Raw genomic sequence first — 24,789 nt, forward strand, 5'->3', positions numbered from 1 at the left:
TATAGTGTGGGAAACGCTTACAGTCCGTAATATGCACGTCCACACTGGGGGAATGGACATTAGTTAATGCATAATTGTATAGGTACAATAACAAAAGGAGTATGAAAGGCACATTACGGTAGATTACATGGTTGGCCTTTTGCAAAGATTAATCTTAGATAATGGACAATGATAACGAAATCTGATCAGTTAATTAAAAGAGACCGGAAAGGGTGATCGATTTACGTATTTCAATCAAACATAAGAGATGATATCATGTTAGATTAGCTGATCATCAGCAGCTTGTCATCGTAATATAATTGGATCAATTAAGCTAGCTCTAAGCAAGTTAATCAAGAACAAATCAACCTTGGCTTCGGGTGAGCAAGCCGGTGGATCATGTTTCAACACCGAAGGGATTGAAGGGACTGGGTGGGGCATGACTGTCTCTAATTAGGTCGATGATCAACCTAGAGTGATATACACGTTGCACAGATTGGAACGTGCGTAAAACTAAATTCTAGATAGATGGAGGTCGACGCTTCGACGCTTTGCTTTCTATTGTTTTTTTTTTTTTTTTTGGGTCAGTCACTTGGAGAGTTGAGAGTGGAAGGAAGGAAAGAAATACTTGTCCGAGTGCGGCCTTGAAAGCAACCGACAAGGGCATCCCATCAGTGAGGGTATGAGATGTAAGCAACGGTAGAGGAGGAGACACGTGGGCGACATGCAAATCAAGGGGAACCAACTCCTTTGAAAGAGAAGAAGAATATACCTGCGTAGTGGGGGGAAGCATGATGAGGAACACAATGCAGGATCTTCCTATTCTGGATATCAATATTCACTAACTTGTAGAGACTGGTCTGGACTAGACTGCCCAACCTATAAGTAGCTACAGACGAAAGGAATGGTCCTACATGATGAGCAAGGGCACTAGCATTGGTCTTATTTTCCCGGCCACTTACCACTTGCATATCCATCTATTTCATATATATGCCTTTCTTCTTTATTTCATTGTTTACTGAATTTTCAATCCAGCTCAAGCAGTGGAGGTGAACAGGAATTGGGTGTCAAAATTGCTCATAATTCATTCATTCCTACAACAAGAGTCGACTGATCCATGATATTCCTTTATAGCATGGCAGCCTTGTATCCATCTATTCATCCAAACTCAATATATTAATGATATTTGCTTTTCATACATTACCATGTTGACTAATCCCAACCACCCCCACACACACTCTCTCTCCTTTCTCTTTGTAGCTAGCTAGGTTCTAGGTAGCTCCCTCCCCACAACTTCAATCAAGCTTGATCGATCATTTTAAAATCTGTAGTCAGTACTGTCTCTCGATCACTTGCTCTATATCATTCTAGCCAACACATACTCATATATATATAATTATTAACTCGATCATGAGCTCGATCTCTCTGTCTCCCTCTTTCTCCCTATCAATCCATCTCGATCTGCCTTTCCTCTGAGTACTATATATGCATGCATATATATATCTGCGTGTGCATGCTTATTAATTGGAATTAACCCCTCCAGCAGTCCAGCTGACTAGCTAGCTATCTCCTTGTTGCCATGATCGCTCGAGTACTTAACTATTAAGTGGTTCCACTTTGGTATCCGCACTGGCTTTCTGCAATTATATATATTGATCGATCCGTGACTCATCACTTGGACTGGGAAGTTTGAAGCTAAAGTTGTTGCTTTGAATTTGATTTGCTGCAAAATGCTGCTGCTGCTGGCTTGGAATTAAACCAATTCATTTCTTTACTGCCGGTACGTTCTTTCATCAGGCTTAATTTATTATTCGATCTGCAGTTCTGGAATAGTGGGATTGCTGTTAACTAAAACTCTGTTACCCTATATACGCAAGAGAGAGATTGACGTGATGATATTTGAATTTCATAGGAACATTCAGCTTAACTTGCATACATGTTGTAATTGGTAAATAACCCCAACAAAGTAATTAACTAATTCAAAAGCTTGATCATGGTGGCTTGGCCTTTTGTTCTGTATATTGCAGATGAAATTGTAAAAGAAAGATTCTGCCCTTACTTTGGTAGCCAGCTAGAGGTTAAATATATCATGTCTAAACATACTGTGAGCTAGACATGCTTTTTCTTACATATACATAAAAATCCAGTAAATCAGCCAAACAGTGGAAGAAAAGAAAATTCCAATAGAATAATATGGACAAAAGGAAATGAACAAAACCTTCTGAAGGTTATGCAGGGGTTCCTTTATAAATGTCAAAAGAGGGTGCCGCCTAAAATAGCTAAAGAGAGAGCATGTTGGTGATCAAATGGCCTCCAATTAATAATTTTCCCAACTCCAGATCGAATTCAAAGATATATATGTATGTATTTAGGTCGCACTTGTACTCATACATGACCATCTACATATGCAATGTTCGTACGTGTGTATTACTATTCACTTTGATATGGCTACTTTTTCTTTTATATATGATGTGGGATCTAGCTAGTAAAGTTGATACCTTTAAAAAAAAGGTGTTTTGCAAGGCTTATGCTGCTTAATTACATTAGAGTTGATATATATACGACTATGCATGGGTGCTGTGTTTCTTTACCACCACTTGTCTGGAAAAGCACAGACCACAGTAGCCTAAGCTCAGGTCTTCTACCAATCAGTGCTGATAATTAACATTAAAAGGCTTCTGGCAGCTGACATGATGATCATGATCGATATGATCATATCCTCAATTCAAGCTAGTACTATTCTTTCCATTTCCTTTTGTCCCTTTTTCTTAGCTTATACAATATTATCCTCTTTATTAATGTGTTATATAAATGTTCTTTTGTCCACTTAATATTAATCTGAATACAACCCCATTATAGGTCGACCATGATTTTTTTATGGCATGCACTTCATTGTCAACAGATGAGCACTATGTTTTAAGATCAATGATATCCATGCATGGTTCAATCACCTGCAAATTGATCATCTGCTTTGATTCAGATATTCATCTGATCTGTTGGTTTGAATCATTTAATCAATACTATTAGTCATTCAGTCCAACTAGTAGTACTGATGATGAACTCATGCATGAAGTCATGATCAGTTCATCTCAGGTCATCATGTCATTGATTAGCCGATTAATATAAATTAGCTTAAGGCTAGGATGGTAAGTCAACAATGCTAGCTTGCTGGTTCTTGACTAGTAACGTACGTTTTAGGAGGGGCCAGTGTGTCATTGACTTGACTAATTGGCAGGATCGATATAAATGAGGCTCAACCACTTGAGTTAACTTTTCAGTAACGTCCAAATAAGATTTAATTGAGCAGCTTCATCAACTAGACGCCCTTGCATGTATGTATATATACATTTGATCTCATCTTTTATCATCTCTCACAGTAATTCTGTTCTTTGGTTGTCTCACCTCGCAAAGATCGAATTGCTGCAGTTTAAACTTCCACCCTTACTCTCTTTAATTTCCTCGATATCAATTATTATTTAGAAACTCCATCTCCTCCTAGCTTGTTGTATAACATAAAGGGGTGGCTTGCCGCTGCTAGTCTTGCAGGAACAAGATAGATGGTGGCGGTCCTCAAGTCTCGACTGAACCTTAGTCCTTAGATTTCAGGGTTTAAGGTGATCGATTAGGTAAGTGCTGTGAGCTAGCCCCTATCTCTACCAAACAAATGAATTCATTCCTTATGCCGCATAGCTTTTGATTGAATCCATATTTGCATGTACTGATGTATATATACAGCATGCATTTTTATTCTTTGCTGCATCCTCTATATCATTTTGATTTTTCTCAACTACTCAATTCAAATTTCTGATACGGGGGAGCTAATTGGTGAAATGCAAGTGTCTAAGTAAATGTCACTGTATTTGATCCACATATATACGTACATACACTTTAGATGTTGAACATTGTACTCTGCTGCAAAATTTGACCTTGATTAATAAGGTGATATATACAGAATATTTTCAGAAAAAAAAATCTGACCAAAATTAATGAGGTGATATGGATAGAATCTTTTCAGAAAAATCTGACCTCAATTAATGAGGTGATATATATATATATATATATATATAGAATCTCTTTTCAGAAATCTATTTGCATATTGACCTAAATGTTCTAATATATTTGAATATATTGAAATCATTCCTATAAATCATTCAATTTAGGCTGTCTCAATCTTTTTCGGAATTTAGAAATCAACCGAACAGCTCGCATGCTGCACCAGTTTTCAGATTTGATGGGACAAGTGCTGCTTTGATCATTGGTTAAGAATATATATACATATACCAATACATTTGAAGATGAAGTTTATGAAAATTGGGACCAAGCCGGATACCTTCTACACTGAACGAGCCGCCAGGTATTATAGCTTTATAAATTGTTAGGAATTACCGCTTGATCTATTTACTTCATAGATGAATATGGAAATGCTTTAGAGGTACATATTACATAGCATGATACATTCTCACACAAATAGCAGTAATGAAATTGTTAAAAGCAGCCTATATAGTACTGGATTCTTTTTATGGAGCCAGGAGAAATTGATCACTTATCTAGTACTGCTCACTATGTATAACTTATCTGCAGGTCTGTAGTTTCAGATGTACCCAGCGACCTTCTCATACAAATCAACAGCATCAGTTATGTTCTCCATAAGGTATGAATTGATTGTCGTTAAGGAATAATTTGTGTAGGGGTTATCAGGTGAAGATTGAGATATATAGTTGATTGTGGTTCTGTTAGCTGCAGTTTCCATTGCTTCCAAAATGCGGTCTATTACAACGGCTTTGCTGTGATTCTGGTGATCTGGAAAAAATGAACATAGAGCTTCACGACATTCCAGGAGGCGAAGAAGCTTTTGAACTGTGTGCTAAGTTCTGTTATGGAATTAAAATAAAACTCAGTGCCTATAACTTTTTACCTGCATATTGTGCTGCTAAATTCCTTGAAATGACTGAATCTGTAGACAAGGGAAATTTTGTCCTAAAACTCGAGGCTTTCCTCAATTCATGCATTCTCGAAGGTTGGAAAGACTCCATCGTCACACTACAAACTACTGTTAAGTTGCCTGACTGGTCTGAGAATCTTGGAATCATCAGAAAGTGCATCGATTCAATTGTTGAAAAAATCCTTACACCCCCACCACAGGTCATATTTATCTTTGTACTTCACCTTTTATTATTCTCCTTGATTCTCTTCTTTTAGAAGCTAACTTGTTAGTTTTTTTTTACTTGTTTGCTAAAGCTAATGTATATAATTGGGTATTAATCTGTAAATTCAGGTGACATGGTCATACACTTATACCAGACCTGGTTACAACAAAAAGCATCATCATTCTGTCCCCAAGGATTGGTGGACAGAGGATATATCAGACCTTGATATAGACCTGTTTCGGTGTATAGTTACTGCTGTTAGATCAACCTATATGCTGCCACCACAGCTCATTGGGGAGGCTTTGCACGTCTATGCTTGTCGTTGGCTACCAGACACCACAAACATTAGACCTCCTCTGGATCAAAATAGCGATTATAATCATGATGAAACATTAATGGAAAAGAATCGAAGGATTGTTGATACCATTGCTAGTATGATTCCTGGAGATAAGGGATCGGTTTCAGTTGGTTTCTTGCTAAGGCTTCTTGTTATTGCAAATTATCTAGGAGGAGTGTCTCCAGTGACAAAGACAGAACTCTTGAGGAGATCCAGTCTACAACTTGAAGAGGCAACCGTGAATGACCTGCTTTTTCCTTCACACTCACCCAATGACCCTGAATTTTATGATATTGACTTGGTGTTGGCACTCTTGCAAAGTTTCTTGGTGATATGGAGAAGACAATCCCCTGCAGCAGCTGCAGAAAACAGCCACCACTTTTTCAGGACAATAAGAAAGGTTGGGAAGATCATTGATTCTTACCTTCAAGTCGTTGCAAGGGATGCCAACATGCCAGTATCAAAAGTGGCAACTCTTGCTGAAGCTTTGCCAGATATGGCTAGGGAAGACCATGATGACATCTACAAGGCTATTAACATTTATTTAAAGGTAAATAATTAAACTCTGTCACTAATTACCATACATGAATCATATATATTGAACTAGTTAGTAGCTACCAATAAGAATGAATTGAAATACAATTTGCTCTTAAGCAAGCAATGGACAGTAGACATGCATATAATTCCTCTGTCTAATTTCATGCTGTGCAGTGCACGAAGTAGTTTTTTTTTTTTTTTTTTTTTTTGGGTACTAGTTTTCATTCATGGTTCCTCTCTACTTAATTTCATGTTGTGGCTTCTTAATTATATATACATATTAAGCAGGAGCACTCTGATCTGAGCAAGGCAGATAAGAAGCGCTTGTGCCGCATTTTAGACTGCCAGAAGTTGTCGCCAGAGGTACGTGCTCATGCTGTCAAAAATGAGAGGCTACCATTGAGGATTGTTGTGCAAGTCCTCTTCTTTGAGCAAGAGAGAGGTTCCAACTCTAAGGCAGCAGTGACTTCTCATAGACTACCGGGCCAGCTGGAGCAACTTTCCAGCTCAAGAAAACAAACATCAACTACCAGCAGGGGTGAAGATCATGCAGCTAAGCTAAGATTGGGTGGAGATGATGAAAAACTCAGTAGGGGGGAGGGCACGAGAAGAACCAATAATGCCGTTTCTGAAACCACGAATGCTACTGGAAAGAGAGATATTTATGAGCAAAGGAAAAGATCAGAAGCAAAGTCTGCAGTGGAATTCACGGAAAGAAGGGCTGTGAATAGGGGTGAAATACAAGTGGAAGAAGTAAATATGGGAAGAGAAATCAGGGAGCTGGGAATATTATCAGCTGGGAGCAAGTTGGACGCCAGCAAGATGATACAAAAGGGAAGTAGATCATCAGACCATGGCCGCGACAAAGCCAAAGACAGATAGCAAACTAAATATATGTATCAACATTCATCCTTCTTCCCTTTCTTATTTTGCACATGTACATGAATTTAAGTTTTTTGTTTTGGAAAATTCTGGAGTTCTGAACAATGTTGTGCGCCCTATTCAATATAGTATTGTGTCAGTAATGCGGTGGAAATTCAAAGCATATATCTGTATTGGTTAGCATAACCAGAGATTAACCTACATATGCATACGCCAATTTTGGATAAAGGTACTTCAGCTTCATTCTAATTTCTGCCAACGTCCCTCAATCATTTTTGGATTACTTTATTTTATTCAAGTTTGCTGTGAAACGTACTCACCTCACGTAGGGAGCCTCTGTCTTATTATCTCAAAATCAGGCCCAAAGCTTCACTAAGAAACAGCTTCAATCCTTGTTATCTTCACTTTTTAACTAGTTGGTTGAAAATGGATTTTCAAGGGAATAATGGATGAGTGAAGTCATTTGGATCATCTGTTTAGCACAGAAGAGAAAGGAAAACATAATAAATCTATGATTTTAATTATTTTCTTTATATACTTAAGTTAACTGAAGCTAAGCCATTGCAAAACTTTCTTATACAAGTTTCAAACAACCTCATTAAACTACAATTGGTACTACCTTTCGAGTTTGAGCTATTCTAAAAGAATGATTACCACTGACAGTGAAGTAGAACTGTTGTTTGGCCTGCAATGGCAAGACCACAAAAACTAGACCTGCCACTTCTGTATCTACTTTAAGGCTCAAGGCTTTAACCTTCACAATCCGATGACCCAAGTTATTGCACATCTGCATCAGTTATTCACAACAAGGAACTATCAACTAGGCTCTCTAAACTAGTCCAGATTCTTTCTGAAAGGCACTAAACAGTGTTTCGCACAGTCCATAATCATGCCTGCCTTTTCACTTCACCATTGGTACACAGAAGAGCATATAGATATACACTTGGACCTTACACCAAGCCTGTCATATAAGTGCTACTGCACCTCTGCTTGCCAAAGCTGTTAAACGGATTTGGATGATAGCAAACCTGACAAGTCATGCAGTCGAGCCACTTCTGCCAGGCTTGTCCATAGAAAGACGAAATATCAGGAAAAGGGTGCTTTATAAAATGAATATCAGCCCTCTCCATGTCAAATGCCTACAATCCCAGAAATGCACCAAATAACCCACTATCTTGATGTGAACTCCTTCTCAACTACAGCAAAGGAGACCTTTAGGCGATCTTGCAGATTCTTGAGAACATTTTTTGTAATTCTTTTCTGATGCTTAGTGCTTTTGAGCCACTCAATGCCAAAGTATACTTTTACCAGACACCCTGGTGGTGTTGAGGACGAGTCCTCCATTTGGTATCGGATGTGAACCTGCAAATGATGAAATGGGACTGGTCAATGATAAAGGAGAGGTGACTCGGAGAAAATTTCAACTGCTACGAGAAGGACTATTTTAAGAATTCTGCACAAGTTCCAGGTTATTCATACATTGAAATAGTCACCAAGTGGAATTGCATGGAGGGTCATGACTTCTTGAAAAAGCCAACCATTTCTATCAGAAAGGCGGGATTTTTGCTGAGTACTAGTCACCTCTCCTCTATATTGGGAAACACGTTTGTCATATCTGTAATATATTTGCCTCACATAGACATCACCCTTCTCTGATTCCCATGGGGTGTGAGAATAGTTAAGACAACCAGCTTTCTCCATAACTCTACGATCCAATTCACCTCCACCGAATAGCTCTGCGAAGAAATTTGTCTAAAAAAATGGCAAACAAGACAAATTTGATGGTCAACGAAAGCATAAGTTCAGAAAGTGCACAAACGAAAATAATTGAACCACAATGTGTATTGTCATGAGTACCACATATGGGAGATGAATGATCAAGATGGAAACTGTAGTTTAACTAACAACCAGGCAGAAGGTGAAAAGAAACTGAGATGCAGATAGATTCATAATTCTAAAGGAGATGCAGCTTTACTGCAGGTCCAAAAAACACATGTGAATATTTGTACCGAAAAGGGAAGGAAAGAAAAACAACAAAGGGTACATGTATGGTCCAGAGAGAAAGTGCTCACAGGAACTGAATGCAAGGATGAATAAACCTCAGACATGCTGACATCATCAAGGCCCAAGAAAGACCCACTCTCTTCAGTTTGGAGGCTCTTGACTTCTGATTCTTCTTCTATTATTTGCACCTTCTGCTCAGGACTCAAAGATCTAGCCTTCCACAGGGCCATAATTGTCCTGAATAGAAACATCAACTACGTCAATGCATGCATCAGTGATTGGAAAATGAAAACGTCAGCTGAGATGAGATATTCATCTCAATAAGCACAAAAAAGAGCATAATTGACAGAGATCTATTCAACGGTTGTTTCAACCAAATAATCAAAGACAGAAAAAGCTCAGAAGGATTAATGAAAATTTCCAATTTTGATAAAGTGATGCGATGATATCTAGGATGTCCTTTCTGTACCTGTTCGCTACATTGAAGGATACGAAGGACTGGAAGTGGAACTTCAGCCTGCCTTCCTCATCCTGTGTCTTTGCCCCATGCCTTGCATCCATACCTCTACCTTGCCGCAGAGTCATGACTATAGTTGGACTACCCATAGATGACAGAGTTGGAGGAACAATATGAATATCTTCTATATCCTCCCAGAGGAAAAAGAACTTTGTCTTGCGACCAAATAAATTTGCATGGAACCCAATTATTCTCGCAGAAAGAAATAGGCGGCCCTGGACAGGAAAAACTGTTATTCAGAGATTCAGATTATGAAGCATGTGGCAGTTCATGAGCAGAGAGAGATTATTTCTCTAGCTGTGCCTCAAAAAGAATGAAAAAGAAAAAATTGTAAGATTAAGGTCATTAAGAAATCAACGGCACCTGCAGGGGCATTTTTCGTTTCAAGTGACATGTAAAGTCGTTGATAAGAAATTCCTCTGGTGGAAGCCCAAAGAGTTTTTGGAATGCTGAATTTGTTTGAGGAGAACGTACAGTAATCTGCATTAATTTTCACTAAACTGATGAGTAAGAATACAAAAAAGAGTGTAAAGCACCACTACTAAGGGACAGAAGAAAAGGAACATTGATAATGCAAATTTCAAAAGTATAGAACATCCGTACCTTCTTTCCAACCTCCTTCTCCATCTTATTTAAAAAGTGATTAACAACATTGCCACCTCTTGTATTGTTTAAGAAAATTCTCAAGTGGAGTTTTGACTGACAAGCCTGAGCTAACTTTCCTTGAAGAGGAATCCACATATCAGCTAAATCTGATATATTGGTTTTCACAAAATTGATTTCAGCATGGCCCAGAGAGGTAGCTTCATCAAAAGGACCATCAAAATCATAAATTTCCACATCCAGCACAGAAGGAGGCTCATCCATTGCATCAAACTCAAATATTTCTGTGAAAATCAACAAAAGATTAGTCACATTCTAGTAAAATGTTGCAAAATCTAAGGTGTCCTCTAACTAAGAATGGCTTTGGAAGTTTAGATCAAAGCAAATATACAAAGAGAACCCAATTAACAGGAAATGAAAATCACCATTCCACATAGGGTCGCATTTCTGGAACTTGATTGAGCTAGTTCTAGCTTTTCCATTGCAAGAAAACACCACGTATGGATCAGAGAACCCACTTGAATCAACAGCTGCTATATTACTTCCTTCAATCAAGGCAACAGTTAGCAACCAACCATCTCCTCGGGCTTTGACTCCATGGTCACTGCCTATTATCAGAAAGACAGAAGATGGAAGCAATGAGAAGATCATACCAACATAAAGGAAGCTGGGGCTTAAAAGATTTGAAACAGTTCAGGATATGCAAATTATTGTGCACTCCTAAAAGAGGAGAAGAATAAAAGATGAGCAAGACAAAGCAGGAATTGACCGAAACAAAAAGACAAGTGCACTTCTTGATTGGAAAATACGGAAACTTGCTTAGTTAAAATAACCTGGCTGTCTAGCTAGAGTAATAGAAATTGCCAATCTATCTAACACACTCCAAACATATGAATAATAAAAATTCATAATGCGATATAGAAACATCATGCTCAGCTGGAGAAAGGTAAATAGCTATGCAGGCTAACAGTTTAATTAAATTAGAAAGAGCAACCACTGAAAGGTGTTGTTACCTTTCTGCACTCTGGCCTGCATAAAGCGTGAGATCAAACCCAGCACACGTTCTCCTTGAAGTACCAGGACACCACAAACAATGAATTCACCAATTGAATCTGGCAAGTCAAGCCCAACAAACTCCAACCCTTGAATAGTGCTGGGTGTAGCCAGGTAGATGTGTACCAGCATATACAATCCAATAAAAAATGTGGAGACCACAGTGAAATTAGCAAAATATTGTACTGCCAGCTTCCAATCAGACTGGGATTCAGCCTGCAATGATGCCAAAACCTGGTCCTTATTGGATCCAAGGTCTTTAGAATCAGCTGGCTTAACGTTCTGCGATAATAAAGTTGCATACTGCTCATAACTGTCCTTTAAACCTTGCCGAGCTCCATTTTCTATCATTCCTTTCATCATGGTGCTCTGCAGAAAATTCATGCGCCAGGATATTACAAAGCGTGTAGATTGTTCTCCCGATGGCAGCTCAGGCCCAGGTGTAATGCAGTAGAGCAACTCCGTCCTAAAAGTTTTCCCATATGGAACATCAGGAGTGCTCACACTTGATAAAACTGCAAAAACTTTCCCATCGGCTTTGAGATATGTTTGGTCCTCACTTCCTTTGCAAGCCTTGATTAATTTGCTAGCTGCCTTAACATATGTAACCACTCTTTTTAAGCTGTCGTTTTCAAATTTCCAGGGTCCTTGTTCCAATTCTGTAGTTCCATGCAGATCTGCCAACGCCTTTGGAAAAGTAGAATCCGGAGAAAAGAGTAAAGTGTTGAGGTGTTTGGGTTCAGTAACATACATTTGATCTAGAAGCACTCCACCGGGTAGGTTCTCGGGGGTTTCAGTAGCCTGATCGCGTAACTGCATTGTTTTCATTAGCTCTTCAAAAGGAACACAAGAGGAGTGATCCTCAGAATAAGTGGCCTCAGAAATGTCAACAAGCTCAGTCAAGTCAGCTTTGCTAGAGTGGTTTGAAGATATTGGAGGTGCGTCAGGATTTTTATTGAACATCTGAACAAGTCGGCCAGCAAGGGATTTCTGGGCAAGAGTACTCTTTTCCTTTTCTTTATCTTCCTTGGAGAATGGAAGTTCATCAAGCCTGCCTCTGTGAGGGGAAGCCGTTTCGGATAACCTTGAGGGTGATTCACCTCCAATGTCGGAATCCCTCCTGATGTGATCACCATCGGAAGCGGAGTCGGAGAATGCATTGTTTGTACTGAGAGAGATATTAAGAAGAATCTCGCCTAAAATGAAAGCAAAGCATATGTATTATTACACATTGAATTTTTGGGAAATGATGCAATGCAATGCAAGTATCAAGTATCAAGTAAAGAAAAGAAAAGAAAATGCAAGATAGGAAATGCGTACCGCAATCCTTGTGCTTGGGCTTCTTGCTCTTGGGCTGGAGAGGGTGCCAACAAGTGTCGAGGCACTTGTTGGGGGAATCGAAGACTTGGGAAACAGGGAACTTGACGCAGCCCACGAAGTCGTCGTTGAAGTACTTATCTTCATCCAAACAAGAGATGAGGAGCTCGTCGTTGAGGTCGTCGACTCGAAACGTGAACTCTTCACCCCAATATGGGTTTAACGTCTTCTTCACCACTTTGGTCTTGAACTTCTGCTTTCCCATCTTCACCTTCACGTACGGATCACTCAGCCCGTTTAGATCCATTGCCGGCAGATCTCGAGCCCCCATCACTTGAACCACCAGCTTCATTTCTTCCTCTCCTATTCACCGATTCAATCTTCCTCTCCTTCCTTCCTTCCTTCCGTATGATCAAACAAACAGAGAACCAATAAGTGTTACAATTGTTGCAGATAAGATACAAAATAGAGAATGAGATTGAGATTGAGATTGATCAAGGAGGAGGGGAATGAATGGCATCATGGGAATTCAGAGAAATCTGCAACTGGTGGTGAGTGACATTGAATTGACAATGCCGGCTAAAATGGGTGCTGATCTGCGACTCCCAATACAAAACAAATTGAGTGTTTCTTCGATTTCAAAATTTGGACGACGCCAGAAAACAGAATGAGATCGAGAGAGAGAGAGAGAGAGAGAGAGACCCAGCCGTTTTGGGATAGAGATCATCCAAATTCCAAAACAAACAAGGAGCAATTATGGGGAGATATCCAAAATGGAAAGGATGAGAAATCTTCTTGTTGTTATCTTTGGTAAGAATAGAGAGAGAGATGGTGATGATGAAAGAGGAATCATGTTCAAGTTTGAAAACTCGAAATCAATCAATAAAGGTCGGAGACTTTTCGTTCGCTCCCCTTTTTTTTTTTTTTTTTTTTTTTTATGATACTCTTTCCTTCTTCTTTTTTGGCGAATGATACTCTTTCCTTCTTTCTCTCATCTCTTTTCAATTTGCTACAGCGCGTAGGAGGTTTGACCTGTTGACTTTCTTATTTTTAAAATACTTTCATTCATTCACGCATAACCTTAAACTTCTATTTTCTACGAGTATTCATAGATTGCATAATTTGCACTGCATATAATATAAAATTTATAATTAATTAATGGTGATTAGCGTTTCCCAAATCCTAAGAGAGACAGACGCCGGTGGGCGTGGGGTCGTGACTGACCACCGCTGTTTGTTAATGATCGAGAGTCTTCTTTGCCGCGTTTGAGCGGCCTCTTTCTCTTCGTTTATTTGTGGATATGGGGCCATGCAATCATTCACTTTTTTTCTTTCACACCTGGCATCCCACGCACACTTTCTATCTTTCTTTCTTTTTTTTTCTTTTTTTTTTTTTTTCGGAAACATCTTTCTATCTTTCTTTTGCAGATAGAAACTTCAAATTCACGTCAAAATTAATAGAGCATTTCTTTTGACGCTTATTGGAATTTCTGATTTATGCACAATATTCTTTCTCGTATTTTATAATTTTATTAATCAAGATTTAAGGATGACTCTTATCTTATTTTAAAGAAGAAAAAAAAACATAACATTTGTTGAGGCTCGAGAGTCACTTTTTGTTGTTTTGGGGTGTGTACTACTATGACCCAGATATTCCAATCAATCCAGTGCCGTGCATAGATGGTACCACCCACCATTGTCGACTTGAAAGTTGAAAACAGATTAGGGGCATCATCCATGTCATTAAACATGTAAATCAACCGGGAACCCTTCTTGTCAACAAAAAGTTTAAGTTTTGGTGCTGGTTTTTGGCTGCTACTTCCCAGATTTTATATTCTTCGTCATTATCTATAATGGAATCGTCAACTGCCAATGTTGACAGCTCCGGTAGTCACCATTTTGCATTTGCCCTCCTTAGGCAAGGATATGGTTTCTGTAATTTTCTGATAATTAATATGTGTGAATATAGAGCTCACAGGGTCCGAATTCCAAAATTAGAATCATCAATAACATTGTTTTATTCAACACTCAGCTAAACAAGCCCTGATGTTTATTCAGATTTAAGATACAAATACAACAAAAAAATGGAATTCCCTTGTCAGGAATTGCAATTGCCAAGCACAAATCGGAAACAAATTAGACATCCCGGAAAAATTCATATCTTCCAGTTAGCCTACAATGCCCTTCTCTAGCTCTGTCCAAGTACTCCTTCCAAGTTCCATGACCCACATTTCTACTTTTTCCTCTTGTAAATCTTACCCAAGAAGGACTTCAACACTTCTTGCACTGCTTTGCTAGGATGAGCTTCAATGGAACTAATCAGTTTCTCATAGCTTTGCCTCTCATACTCCGCAAATACACCCTATCATTCATCAGAACAAAGTTTGATTCAACACCACCTTTTCAGCACCTAGCTAGTTACTAGTACTCATTCTACTAGTAGAAAATGTTATACTGCTATATATTTTATTGAGGAATGGAATAACTTCATAAGATCATGTTCAAACCTGAAGATCGAGTTCTTTGTAAAGGGCCTTTACTTTGGCGACCTTTGCTGGGTCAGGGTTGCCATAGTTCTCCTGGAAACATAAGTTGGAACTTTTAATAAATCAATCAATCTTTTATTACCAACCAGCAACTAGATACGATAAGAGTCGCTATTAATTGCATGGTATCACATACATGTAGTATTTTCTTCTGTTCCTCATTGCTAAGTTCCAAAGCTTTCACAACCAACCAAGAGCACTTGAAATCTTCAATATCTGTTCCTATCTGATAGCACAGAGAACTTGAGTAAGATCACCACACATCAAACAAGTATCAAACTAAATATTCAACTACACTATTACTGTATTTCATCTTTCCTTAAACTCACCTTTCCAATTGTTTCTGGATCACCAAAACAATCCAAATAATCATCCTATTAAGCAAAAGACAAAAATGATATCAAGTTATTGATTAACAATTAAAGAGAAAATTTACAGGTATTTTGCATATATAAGATATCCACTAACCATTACCTGTACTTGAAAGTAGATCCCCATATCAACAAGAAGATTCTTTACATCAATATGCTTGTCCAGTTCCTCACCTGACATAAGCAATGCACATGCAACCTGAGTAGATACAGGTCAATACCAACAGTCAGCAAAATCTTTCAAGGTAAAACAACAAAACCAAATAAGCATCCTCTATTAATGTTATTATGAATGCTAGAAATGAAAAATGCTTTGTATACTGCTTGAATAGAAACCATCACTATGTAAGAAAAAAGATAAGAAATTTACAAATACTGGATTACATCAACTTTCACAGTCTAGGTATATGAAGCTAGGATAAGGAAAGGCACTTGAGCAATCAAACAAAAAGGACAAAGATGCTGGTTTACAAAGTACAATAATGTTTTCATGTACACTGGAGCAGAAAGAAATTTACACTTCATGTTGTAGTTTCTTTAATTGCTATAAATATATGTACTCACTGAAAGGTAAAATGAGTAATAGGCAGTCTTGTACTGAACAATACGGCGGTGACTGCAAGAAACCCAAACCATTAAAAGTTAACAAATAGAATTATATAACATAACAGTATGACATGATAGAAATATGATCAATACATTAACTAAAAGGGAAAGCCATATTCAGTTTGCTTCGTGAGGGTAGTGAATTAAGTAGTTTAAACCTTTATACCTCATAGATGACAGAATACATAAGGAATGTAGTATTATAAGCTATACATATGACCCACTGCTCAACAGTAAAGGCTTATGATACAAACTAGCATAGATTAACTGTAAAATAAGGCAGATAGATCAGTCCCTGTAACGATTTTATCTTCAATCACGAGCATACATTTGTGTTTTCATGCAAACTCTTATATTCTTTCTCCAGAAGAGTCTGTTAAGTTCTTAATAGTTATTATATCTTGTGACATACTAGACAGATAATAAACTGCTGTATTAGTGAAAAATTTGTGCGTGATTTGGTTAGTTATTCTAAGATCTAAGCATATGTGCTATAGATACAGATTGTTTCCAATTTTTTACTCACATTGACAATGAGTATTTGGATAGATCTTTTTCTCCGTCAATGGTAGTGATCAAATCTATCAGCTGACCTGAAGCGGTTTGAAACTCCACCTGAGAAAACGTTACATATGTTAGCATTTCGTGCTATGTTGTAGTGCAAAATGATCAAGCAAACACTGTGCGAGTCCACTACCTCATTGAACAAATCAACAAGATCCACGTAATATGGCTTTTGCCTAAAGTGCTTCTTGAGAATCCTTGGAATATGGTTTCTAAGTAGAACTCCATCATTTGCTGCAATCAAACCAACCTACAAGATAAAGGCTCACCAGTTAGCTTTACCAACAATGTGAACAAAATATACATATATATATATATATAAAGAAATCTTCAGATGTTCATTTTTGGCACAAACCTTGGGCAATCTAAACCAGCAAGGTTGGCCACGCCGTGTGTGAGAGCCATCCATCATGTCATCGAGAACCAGAAAAAATGCTTGGAGCTGCAAGTAGAAATGTAAGCTTCTTACTCAATTTTGTAGATTGATGAAAAAGAACTAGAACAAGTAATATGTAAGACAGAATTATTTCCAGGCTGATCGAACCGAGAACCCAGTAGCGTGTTATTTCCATACCCATTCGATGCACCAACCAAGAGCGCTGGCTTGGAAGATTTCATCTTCAGTCAGTTCCCTTCCTTGTTGCAACAACTGGTAGCTGTCAATAACCGACAGTCCGCGATTCAGCTTTCCTGCATCGATACAAATAAGACTCGATCAGTAACAAAAAAAATTTAGGAACAAGCTCAAAAGTTGAACTTTTAAGTGTGCAAAAACTCGATTGCTTAAAAAGTAGATGAATTATAAAGCCTCACCTCCGGGCACATTGTAGTCCAGCATCTGTAATGAACAAAAGTAAATTAGACAACCAGGAAACAAAGATTTAAATTAATGGCATCAGGCCTGTGCTCAACAAGCAGGCATACAGAGATGTATTAATGTTAGTGATTACTAACTGAAAATACATACATACACGTAGAAACCAAAATGAATAGCTGGCTAGTAATTTCGACTATTTTACTTTTTTGCAATCTCCAAACTTGTAAATCCTGCATATCATCAATTGATCTCAAAGCTTTGTGTGTGTTTTGAAATCAATTTGGTTATTGAATTTAGAATTGTAGAGTTAGAGGGAATCTTAGTGTGAAAAGTTTGGCGATATCTGCATTTTGTTTGGATGAAGAAAGGAAATGTGCAAATGTAAGCAGAGATGAAGTTGGGAGGGATGGTACCCGTTCGACCCATTGACGAGAGGCGTCAGTGAATTCGAAGGCAGGGTCTTCCAGGAGCTCCGATTTCAGAACAGAGTAGACGTTCAGGAACTTTGACTTGAGATCCGCCATTGCCACACTCTGATCCTGATTCTGATTATGTGTGAGAGAGAGAGAGAGAGAGAGAGAGAGTACGTCTTTGGTGTTCACGCACCACTCCCAAGTCTCGAACTATAAAGAGGGGAACGACTTTCCCCCTTTAAAATAAAACTTGATCCTAATCTACAATTGGGTCCCAAGTTTTCACTAATTGCACTCCCTGCCATCCTCCCAAGCCAGACACTATTGATTTATTATAATACGCGGGATCTCCCTCTGTAAAAAGAAAGTATCACAAACGGTCACTCAATTTTTACATGTTCGACACTCTAATCACTCACTTTTTAAATATATCACTTTAGTCACTTAACTTTGACTTTGTTATTCACTTTGGTCACTTTGATAATCTTTTTCATTATAAAAAAATTATCTGCCACAATATCAATAATATTTCGTCCAACAAATTGTGAAAATTGATAAATCTGAATTGGAATGATTGGGAGAAGTTATTAAAGTGAGACAAAATGATCATTCGGTGACTAAAGTGATCGACAAAGTAATAGTTGAGTAACCAAAATGATATATCTGAAAATTGAGTGACCAGAGTGTTGAATGAGTCATAGTTGAGTGACCATTTGTGAAATTCTCCCCTTTGTAAATATTAAATATCAATATACTGAGTCTGTTTATGAACGTGAATCCAAAAATTAGCCTCAATCCTCAGACAAGTGAATTGCAGATGAGGATATTGACGCTACCAGTGCCATCAATGCTAAGATATTATTGCTTAATAATATACAATTTCTTCTTCTCAAAAAAAGAAAAAAATATGAAACAGAGATTTTATTATTACGGAGGATGGTAGATTGGTAGGTTAGGGCTGCGAGATTATGCTCATTGCTCATTGCTCATTGCTGAAGCAGCATTCTCTAATGTTTGCCATTAGTCAAGTTATAAAGGTTGGAAGTAGAGGGTGAATATTGCAGATTTTATTCCATCCCTATCTCAATGGCGGGCGGACGCAAGTAAGGACTAGTGGGAGCAGTGGCCCCAGTAAAATAATGTTTTTTGCCAACTAACTCCATACATATGTCATATATTCATTTGTTATCGCCCCTGTACCAATATAGTATACTAGCCTTCTTCATACAAGGTTCTTGCATGTGTAATTTTTTTTTTTTTTTTAAGAAAATTAAAAAAATAAATGAGATAAAACAGTTATTGCAGAGAGAAAATAATGGGAGAGAAAAGTGGGGATTTATGGGATAATTTTTTTTTAATTTTTGTAATGAAAATTTATTTTGTAATTGTCGTATTTACCCTTTTGATTTAATTTATTCTCAAAGTTTTTTAGTCTTCCTGAGTTAAATCTGTCAAAAATTTTGATTTTGGCTAACAAACCTCATCTCTTAATAATAATATAGATAATATATGTCGTGCTATCTCAACAAAAGAAATGAAAATTGTTGCCCCACAACAATTAAATAAAGCAAACTGACATAATTACATGTGTAAACTTATCCAAGTGGATTATTTTCACATGAAACCTTAATGCATTTACTACAAGTCAGTTGGTTGATCTTTCTCTTTATTCTTATTTTTTTTGGTCGTCAATCTTTCTCTTCTTACTTCTTTTTCTTTTTTTCTTTTTTTTTAAAACTTAACCAAGCGAGTGAAATTTATTAAAGAAAATAAGGTTACAAAGAGAAAGGAGATAGGACAGGCATATGAAACACCGCTAACCTCCTATCTAAAGAATATAAATTAACGAAATCAAAAATTAGGAAGACCTAAACGGTCCCTATTACAATGACTCATCATAAAATCTAGAGTTGAATCCCACCAAATAAAGCCATTTGATGAAGCACCATAGTTGGCAAGGGCATCAGCAGCTTGATTGCCTTCACGAAATATATGGCTATATTTGAAATGCATTTGAGAGATACAATGCAAGCAATTGCTCCACTGCACACGAAGCCTCCAAGACACTAGATGAGGAAGACGGAGAAAAACAAGTATAAGGGAAGAATCTACCTCTAACCATACATATTTCCAATCTCTAACCCAAGCTAGTTTGATAACCTTAATGACCGCCATGACCTCTACAGCCACATAACTAGGGAAATCAAGAGTAGAAGAGAAAACACCTATAACCAAGTCTTTATAGTCTCTATAAACATCACCATAGCCAGCCTGGTTGGAGTCCACTTTCCATGCACTGATATTAACTTTGATCCAACCAAAAGGGGGGGTTAACCAATTTACTTCAATAATTCGAGGTGCTCGACGTGGTTTCAATATAGCACCCATTCTTTTAATGACACAAAGCTCCTGCACAATCTTTCTCTTCTTACTTGTATATTTCTAATTTATAAGAGTAGTTTATGGTTACATAATTATCAATTATGCCTTTTCTTTTCAGTAATACAAGATGGTTACTAACAATAAAATTGTAACAAGGTTTCAATGCTATTTCAATCTATTGTATTGCTTAGTCTTTATACAAAAAGATTGGATTGCGGGTGGGTTTTCCTTTTGATGCATGCTGATTTTTTTAATGTTCTTTTGTTTTGCTAGAAAATATAGTGAGCGTACTTTATGAAAAATAGATGAAAACAAAATGTGTACTAACTAACGAGAGATATATTGATTCATAGTTTTTTTGTTTGTTAGGATATGTATTCATTGAACATATCATCAATATCGAAATATTGAAAAATGCATAATCATAGTTTTTAATATTTGTTCCTTCAATATTTTTTTGCCCTCATGTACATAAATTTATGCATCCGTAGTTGATTCTTATTATAGTAAGTAGTATACTAGCTAGTATGTCATAAATCCACATCAGATGTCATTGGGAATTGTGATACCAATCATACTGGTATGCTCGGTAATCGGTATGCATCTTAGAGCAATTCCAACAGCTTTTTCATATTTTGATTTTTCTCTATTTTGGGGAAAAATAAGCCTCTTTTGCTCCAACAGATTCCCTATAACTATCCCTATTGTAGAGATAATAAGGAAAGAGAAAACCAAATTCCCTAAATTTACAGCAATCTCTAGAATTTAAGGAAGAATTATTGATATTTTAGAGATTGCTGTAAAATAGAGAATCTGTTAGAGTTGGAGAAGAAAAAAAAAGGCTAAAGCTTTGACTTTTACTTTCCTATAATACAGAAATGATAGGGAAACTGTTGGAGTTGCTCTCCAACAGATTCTTCATATTTTGATTTTTCTCTACTTTAGGGAAAAATAAGCCTCTTTTGCTCCAACATATTTTCTATAACTATCCATATTTTAAGGAAAGTGAGGAAAGAGAAAACAAAATTCCCTATATTTACAGCAAACTCTAAAATTTTAAGGAAGAATATGAAAATTTTAGAGATTGTTGTAAAATAGGGAATCTGTTGGAGTTTGAGAAGAAAAAGAAGCTAAAACTTTGACTTTTGCTTCCCTATAATATATAAATTATAATAAAGCTGCTGGAGTTGCTTTAAGAAAGAAACTACCTATTTCCAAAATACAAAAAGAAAGAAATTATGCAAGAAAGCTGGGAATGGGAATCAACCTGCATCTTCTTTAGGTTTTTCTAAATTGTATTTGTTAGCTAAAACCGTAAAAGGAGTATTTAGATGGTTTTGGACTTTTGACAAAAAGAATAGTACAAAGAGTTTTTTACCAATAACTACAAAATAACACTACTATTTACCAATAGCATAATCTAAAACTAATATCCCATGCGGCCAATTATTGAAACAGGTTGTCAGCCCATCTTAAAGAAAAACACTCAAATATTACAAAAATTACCAAACATGCCACTCTCCCAAAATCAGAAAGATTCCAAAATTGAAACAGTCCCAAAATCCAGATCCCCAAATCAGAATGGTTCCAAAATCGAAATCGTCCCAAAATCCAGATCCTCCCTAAATTGAAGCAGCCGGTGAAGCAAGAGCGCGAGCCAGCAGCGAACTAAGCGCACTACCCCGGCGGCGAACTAAGCGCACGACCTTGACGGCTAACCAAACACGAGACCCAGGCGGAGAAGTGAAGCCTTTGACTGCCGAGGAATTGGAGTAGTACGAGTCCGTTTCAGAGTCCTCCTCCGACGGCCTCGAAGACGAGGAAGAGGACGGCAACGAAGACGAGGAAGAGGATGGCAACGAAGACGAGGATGACGACGACGATGAGGATGAAGATGACGACGACGATGTCCAAGAGGTCGTACAATCCTCCGGTGGCCCTCTGGTTCAGTCAATAGACGATGAGGAAGACGAGGAAGACGCTGAAGGAGGCGATGACGACGATGACGGCGGCGAGGGAGATGACGACGACGGCGAGGGCGATGATGAGGTAATTAGCCAAATCTTTTCCTTTATTTTCCTTATTAGTTAAAGTAGCTTTCAGTCTTTCCGGTTAAAAATTTTCAGATTTGGTACTATTTTTTGTTTTGTTTTCTATTTTGTAGTTATTCCATAGAACTATTTGATTTGATTTCACTGATTTTTGATCTGAAAGTATGACCAAATAATTGGTGCTGAATAAAATTGAATTTCAATTTTTTTTCCCTGTATTTGGTGGATTCTCAGTTTTGTATTGAGGGTCAGTAACTTTAGTTTTGTGTTTCCGGTACTTTCTTATTGGATTGGTGGTGTTGTGTAATGCTTTAGTTTTGTGTTTATGGTACTTTCTTATTGGATTAGGATGGAGCTAATGAAAGCAATGCAGAAGTGAGCAAACGCGAGAAGGCCAGGCTAGTATACTACTAGGGGCTAGTACACTACTGCGGATCAGTACACTACTGAGGGTCAGTATACTATTGGGGCTAGTATACTACTAGGGGTGACATACTACTAATCCTCAGTACACTACTGCTTGTATGCGGAAGTAGCAAAGCCAGAGATAAATGATAGTGTCCAAGTTTCATATTGTAATATGTACAAATAGTTTTTGAAATTATTAAATAAATGAGTTGTTTCTAAGAAAAACAAAGATGAAATGTAGAGATATTCTTTTTTCATAATGCTAGTGACATTCAGCAGTGTTAATTCACATTATCCAAATCACAAGGACAGTTTCATAATTTACTTGTCAGTATAAATAATTAAAAAATGGAAGGAATCTGGCCGTAAAGGGATAATACCTTGCACATGGGCCTTGCACACTAGGACATGGGAATTAAAAAAAACAAGTTTGCTGATAGTAATTTATGGATTAAAGTGTAAGTAGTGGTAATTTGTTATAGTATAGAACCTAGCCTGCGTGGTTGTTTATGGTAATATTGTGATGGTTAATCATGGTGGCAATGGCATAAGAGTGATTAAATGATGAAAACGAGGGCATGGGCGAATAACAAAGTCCAACGAGGAGTGCTTGGCCCGCTTGGCAGGGCAGCATGCCAGCACCCAATTGGTGACTGGGGGACTAACAGCTGGCTGAGTTAGGTAGAAAGATTATACTGTTTGTTTGTCTGTTTCATATCATATCATGACAGCCTAGTCAGTCATACTCGGAGTCTCAGACTAGGGCCTAGCAACGCAAATATTATTCATTCACACGAGCCAGCTGCCTGCCATGCTAGTCTTCAATTATTTCAATACTTTGTTTGTGTTTCTTTTTAAGTTTGAACCACCGGATCAGGTAATTTGGCAATATCCAACGGCGGTTGATAGTCGTGAGCAGCCGGCCAGCCATCGACACTGAAAAATATGGCATTAGTTTATAATTTGCACGAGTTCCACATGATAGCGACCAGTAGGGATGCCCACCCGACTTCAATTTAGTACAGCCGCCGTTTTAGAATATAACACTTCCGAGTTCCTTCCCATCTAACTCTCACATTAATTCTAGAGAAATTGGTTCAAATGGTACCTGAACTATCTCACCTTACAAACTTCAGTACATCAGGTTTCAAAAATATCAGAACGGTACCTGAGATCCGTACCCCGACCGAATTTTGCTACCTAGAACCGTTAGCTCCGTTACGGAAACTAGCAACAGGCATATTTTGATCATAAAATGACCAATTTATCCTCTATTCTTCCCCCAGCTCGTCTTTCTTAGTTCCTCGTTGCCTTCAACTCTTCTCGTTTCATCTCTATCTCTGACCAGATCAGTCGCAAGTACTACCATCCTCCGACGCCCAACCACCACGAAGACAACTACCACCATCACCACAACAACAACCACCACCATAATGATATGGGCACCCAGAAATTTACTCAGGGCACCCATGTTCTCTGCTCTTCAGCTTGTCGCTGCTTGATACACGACACACTTTCCCGGCCACCAATCTTCCTTAGAATTCCCAGCAAATACCAATCAAACAACACTACCATAAAGTTTAATTATTTTTCAATCCGTATACATACTCAACTCTGTACAATACACATGAAAATAGAACCCAGAACAAACTTTTCTTATTGAACAGAACCCAGAACAAACTAGAATGCAATTTTCCAAGATAAAAAAACTCAAATTTTCGAAGTAATCGAAGCTTGTAGATCTAAACCAGCAGTGGTCCAAATCTGGGCCTTAACCACCTTATCATCGACCCTAATGCTTCTGGTGGCAAACTCAAACCCAATGGTGGATTTCGATTCAAGGCTGAACTCATTCCTCGTGAACCTAGACAACAGGTTCGATTTGTCACCGCTTAAACAGCACCGCTTTCCCGACGCAACCTCAAACTCATCTTCTTCCTCCTTAAACAGCACCGCTTTGGGCACCACCAGTTGCTTCCATCTGCGATCGGACTATCTCCGCCACAGCACCACCAAAACCTCAATTATCAAGACAACTGAAGTCGTCGCAATCAGCACCGGTGTTCGTCACCAAGCCTCCGAATGAATTCCCAAGCGCCGACTCTACCTTCACCGAATTCCAACGATGCTGTGACTCCGACGAGAGAGAGAGAGGGAGTGTGATTGACGGAGAGATGTGGAATACTTTGGGGTTTGGCTTTTGGGTTTTGATTGTTTTTAGTTATGGGTTGTTTTTGTTTCTCAAAATTATATCTT

At 37.9% G+C, this 24,789-nt stretch overlaps 4 protein-coding genes across 10 annotated transcripts; 2 read left to right on the forward strand and 2 right to left on the reverse strand.

The window, feature by feature from the left end:
- Positions 1-647: 647 nt before the first annotated feature.
- On the forward strand, positions 648-7,021 carry LOC112164662 (BTB/POZ domain-containing protein At5g47800). Of its 7 annotated transcripts, none has more exons than XM_024300939.2 (7): positions 648-1,759; positions 3,518-3,605; positions 4,140-4,333; positions 4,561-4,630; positions 4,717-5,121; positions 5,255-6,013; positions 6,289-7,021. In XM_024300939.2, exons 3-7 carry the CDS (start codon positions 4,275-4,277, stop codon positions 6,880-6,882), a joined length of 1,887 nt encoding a protein of 628 aa, XP_024156707.1. In that variant the 5' UTR covers positions 648-1,759; positions 3,518-3,605; positions 4,140-4,274; the 3' UTR covers positions 6,883-7,021. The 7 variants fall into 7 exon arrangements, with proteins under 7 accessions (XP_024156707.1, XP_024156710.1, XP_040362066.1 ...); XM_024300942.2 differs by having other exon boundaries at positions 4,167-4,333; XM_040506132.1 differs by having other exon boundaries at positions 3,526-3,605.
- Positions 7,022-7,425: 404 nt separating this feature from the next.
- LOC112164660 (C2 and GRAM domain-containing protein At1g03370) lies at positions 7,426-13,336 on the reverse strand. The gene is made up of 9 exons (XM_024300935.2): positions 12,380-13,336; positions 11,020-12,255; positions 10,432-10,614; positions 10,007-10,290; positions 9,767-9,883; positions 9,356-9,618; positions 8,955-9,123; positions 8,362-8,634; positions 7,426-8,244 (listed from the first exon to the last, which is right to left on the reverse strand). Exons 1-9 carry the CDS (start codon positions 12,726-12,728, stop codon positions 8,053-8,055), a joined length of 3,066 nt encoding a protein of 1,021 aa, XP_024156703.1. The 5' UTR covers positions 12,729-13,336; the 3' UTR covers positions 7,426-8,052.
- Positions 13,337-14,358: 1,022 nt separating this feature from the next.
- On the reverse strand, positions 14,359-17,902 carry LOC112164667 (farnesyl pyrophosphate synthase 1). The gene is made up of 12 exons (XM_024300952.2): positions 17,693-17,902; positions 17,276-17,300; positions 17,037-17,152; positions 16,818-16,904; positions 16,596-16,712; positions 16,425-16,513; positions 15,857-15,908; positions 15,396-15,491; positions 15,251-15,295; positions 15,058-15,147; positions 14,883-14,954; positions 14,359-14,737 (listed from the first exon to the last, which is right to left on the reverse strand). Exons 1-12 carry the CDS (start codon positions 17,801-17,803, stop codon positions 14,609-14,611), a joined length of 1,029 nt encoding a protein of 342 aa, XP_024156720.1. The 5' UTR covers positions 17,804-17,902; the 3' UTR covers positions 14,359-14,608.
- Positions 17,903-21,510: 3,608 nt separating this feature from the next.
- Positions 21,511-22,539, forward strand: LOC112167876 (prostatic spermine-binding protein-like). Its single transcript, XM_024304966.1, has 3 exons — positions 21,511-21,532; positions 21,867-22,123; positions 22,474-22,539. The coding sequence occupies exons 1-3, from the start codon at positions 21,511-21,513 to the stop codon at positions 22,537-22,539; spliced, it is 345 nt and encodes a 114-aa protein (XP_024160734.1).
- Positions 22,540-24,789: the final 2,250 nt, after the last annotated feature.

The sequence above is a fragment of the Rosa chinensis genome, chromosome 5, assembly GCF_002994745.2.
Source record: "Rosa chinensis cultivar Old Blush chromosome 5, RchiOBHm-V2, whole genome shotgun sequence".
NCBI classification, from domain to species: Eukaryota; Viridiplantae; Streptophyta; class Magnoliopsida; order Rosales; family Rosaceae; genus Rosa; species Rosa chinensis.

What these genes read in the sequence shown, in the direction of transcription:
- LOC112164667 (XM_024300952.2), bottom strand. Translation starts at nt 17,803, where the DNA reads ATGGCGGATCTCAAGTCAAAGTTCCTGAACGTCTACTCTGTTCTGAAA. An exon ending in GGACTACAATGTGCCCGGAG is followed by an intron (nt 17,153 to 17,275) that starts GTGAGGCTTTAT and finishes GTATCGATGCAG; the next exon opens with GAAAGCTGAATCGCGGACTG. An exon ending in TTGGTTGGTGCATCGAATGG is followed by an intron (nt 16,905 to 17,036) that starts GTATGGAAATAA and finishes TTCTACTTGCAG; the next exon opens with CTCCAAGCATTTTTTCTGGT.
- LOC112164662 (XM_024300939.2), top strand. Translation starts at nt 4,275, where the DNA reads ATGAAGTTTATGAAAATTGGGACCAAGCCGGATACCTTCTACACTGAA. An exon ending in TACACTGAACGAGCCGCCAG is followed by an intron (nt 4,334 to 4,560) that starts GTATTATAGCTT and finishes ACTTATCTGCAG; the next exon opens with GTCTGTAGTTTCAGATGTAC. An exon ending in CTATTAACATTTATTTAAAG is followed by an intron (nt 6,014 to 6,288) that starts GTAAATAATTAA and finishes CATATTAAGCAG; the next exon opens with GAGCACTCTGATCTGAGCAA.
- LOC112164660 (XM_024300935.2), bottom strand. Translation starts at nt 12,728, where the DNA reads ATGAAGCTGGTGGTTCAAGTGATGGGGGCTCGAGATCTGCCGGCAATG. An exon ending in AGAAGGAGGTTGGAAAGAAG is followed by an intron (nt 9,884 to 10,006) that starts GTACGGATGTTC and finishes AAATTAATGCAG; the next exon opens with ATTACTGTACGTTCTCCTCA. An exon ending in TCCTTCAATGTAGCGAACAG is followed by an intron (nt 9,124 to 9,355) that starts GTACAGAAAGGA and finishes GTTTCTATTCAG; the next exon opens with GACAATTATGGCCCTGTGGA.
- LOC112167876 (XM_024304966.1), top strand. Translation starts at nt 21,511, where the DNA reads ATGCGGCCAATTATTGAAACAG. An exon ending in GCGGCCAATTATTGAAACAG is followed by an intron (nt 21,533 to 21,866) that starts GTTGTCAGCCCA and finishes AGTCCGTTTCAG; the next exon opens with AGTCCTCCTCCGACGGCCTC. An exon ending in ACGGCGAGGGCGATGATGAG is followed by an intron (nt 22,124 to 22,473) that starts GTAATTAGCCAA and finishes TTATTGGATTAG; the next exon opens with GATGGAGCTAATGAAAGCAA.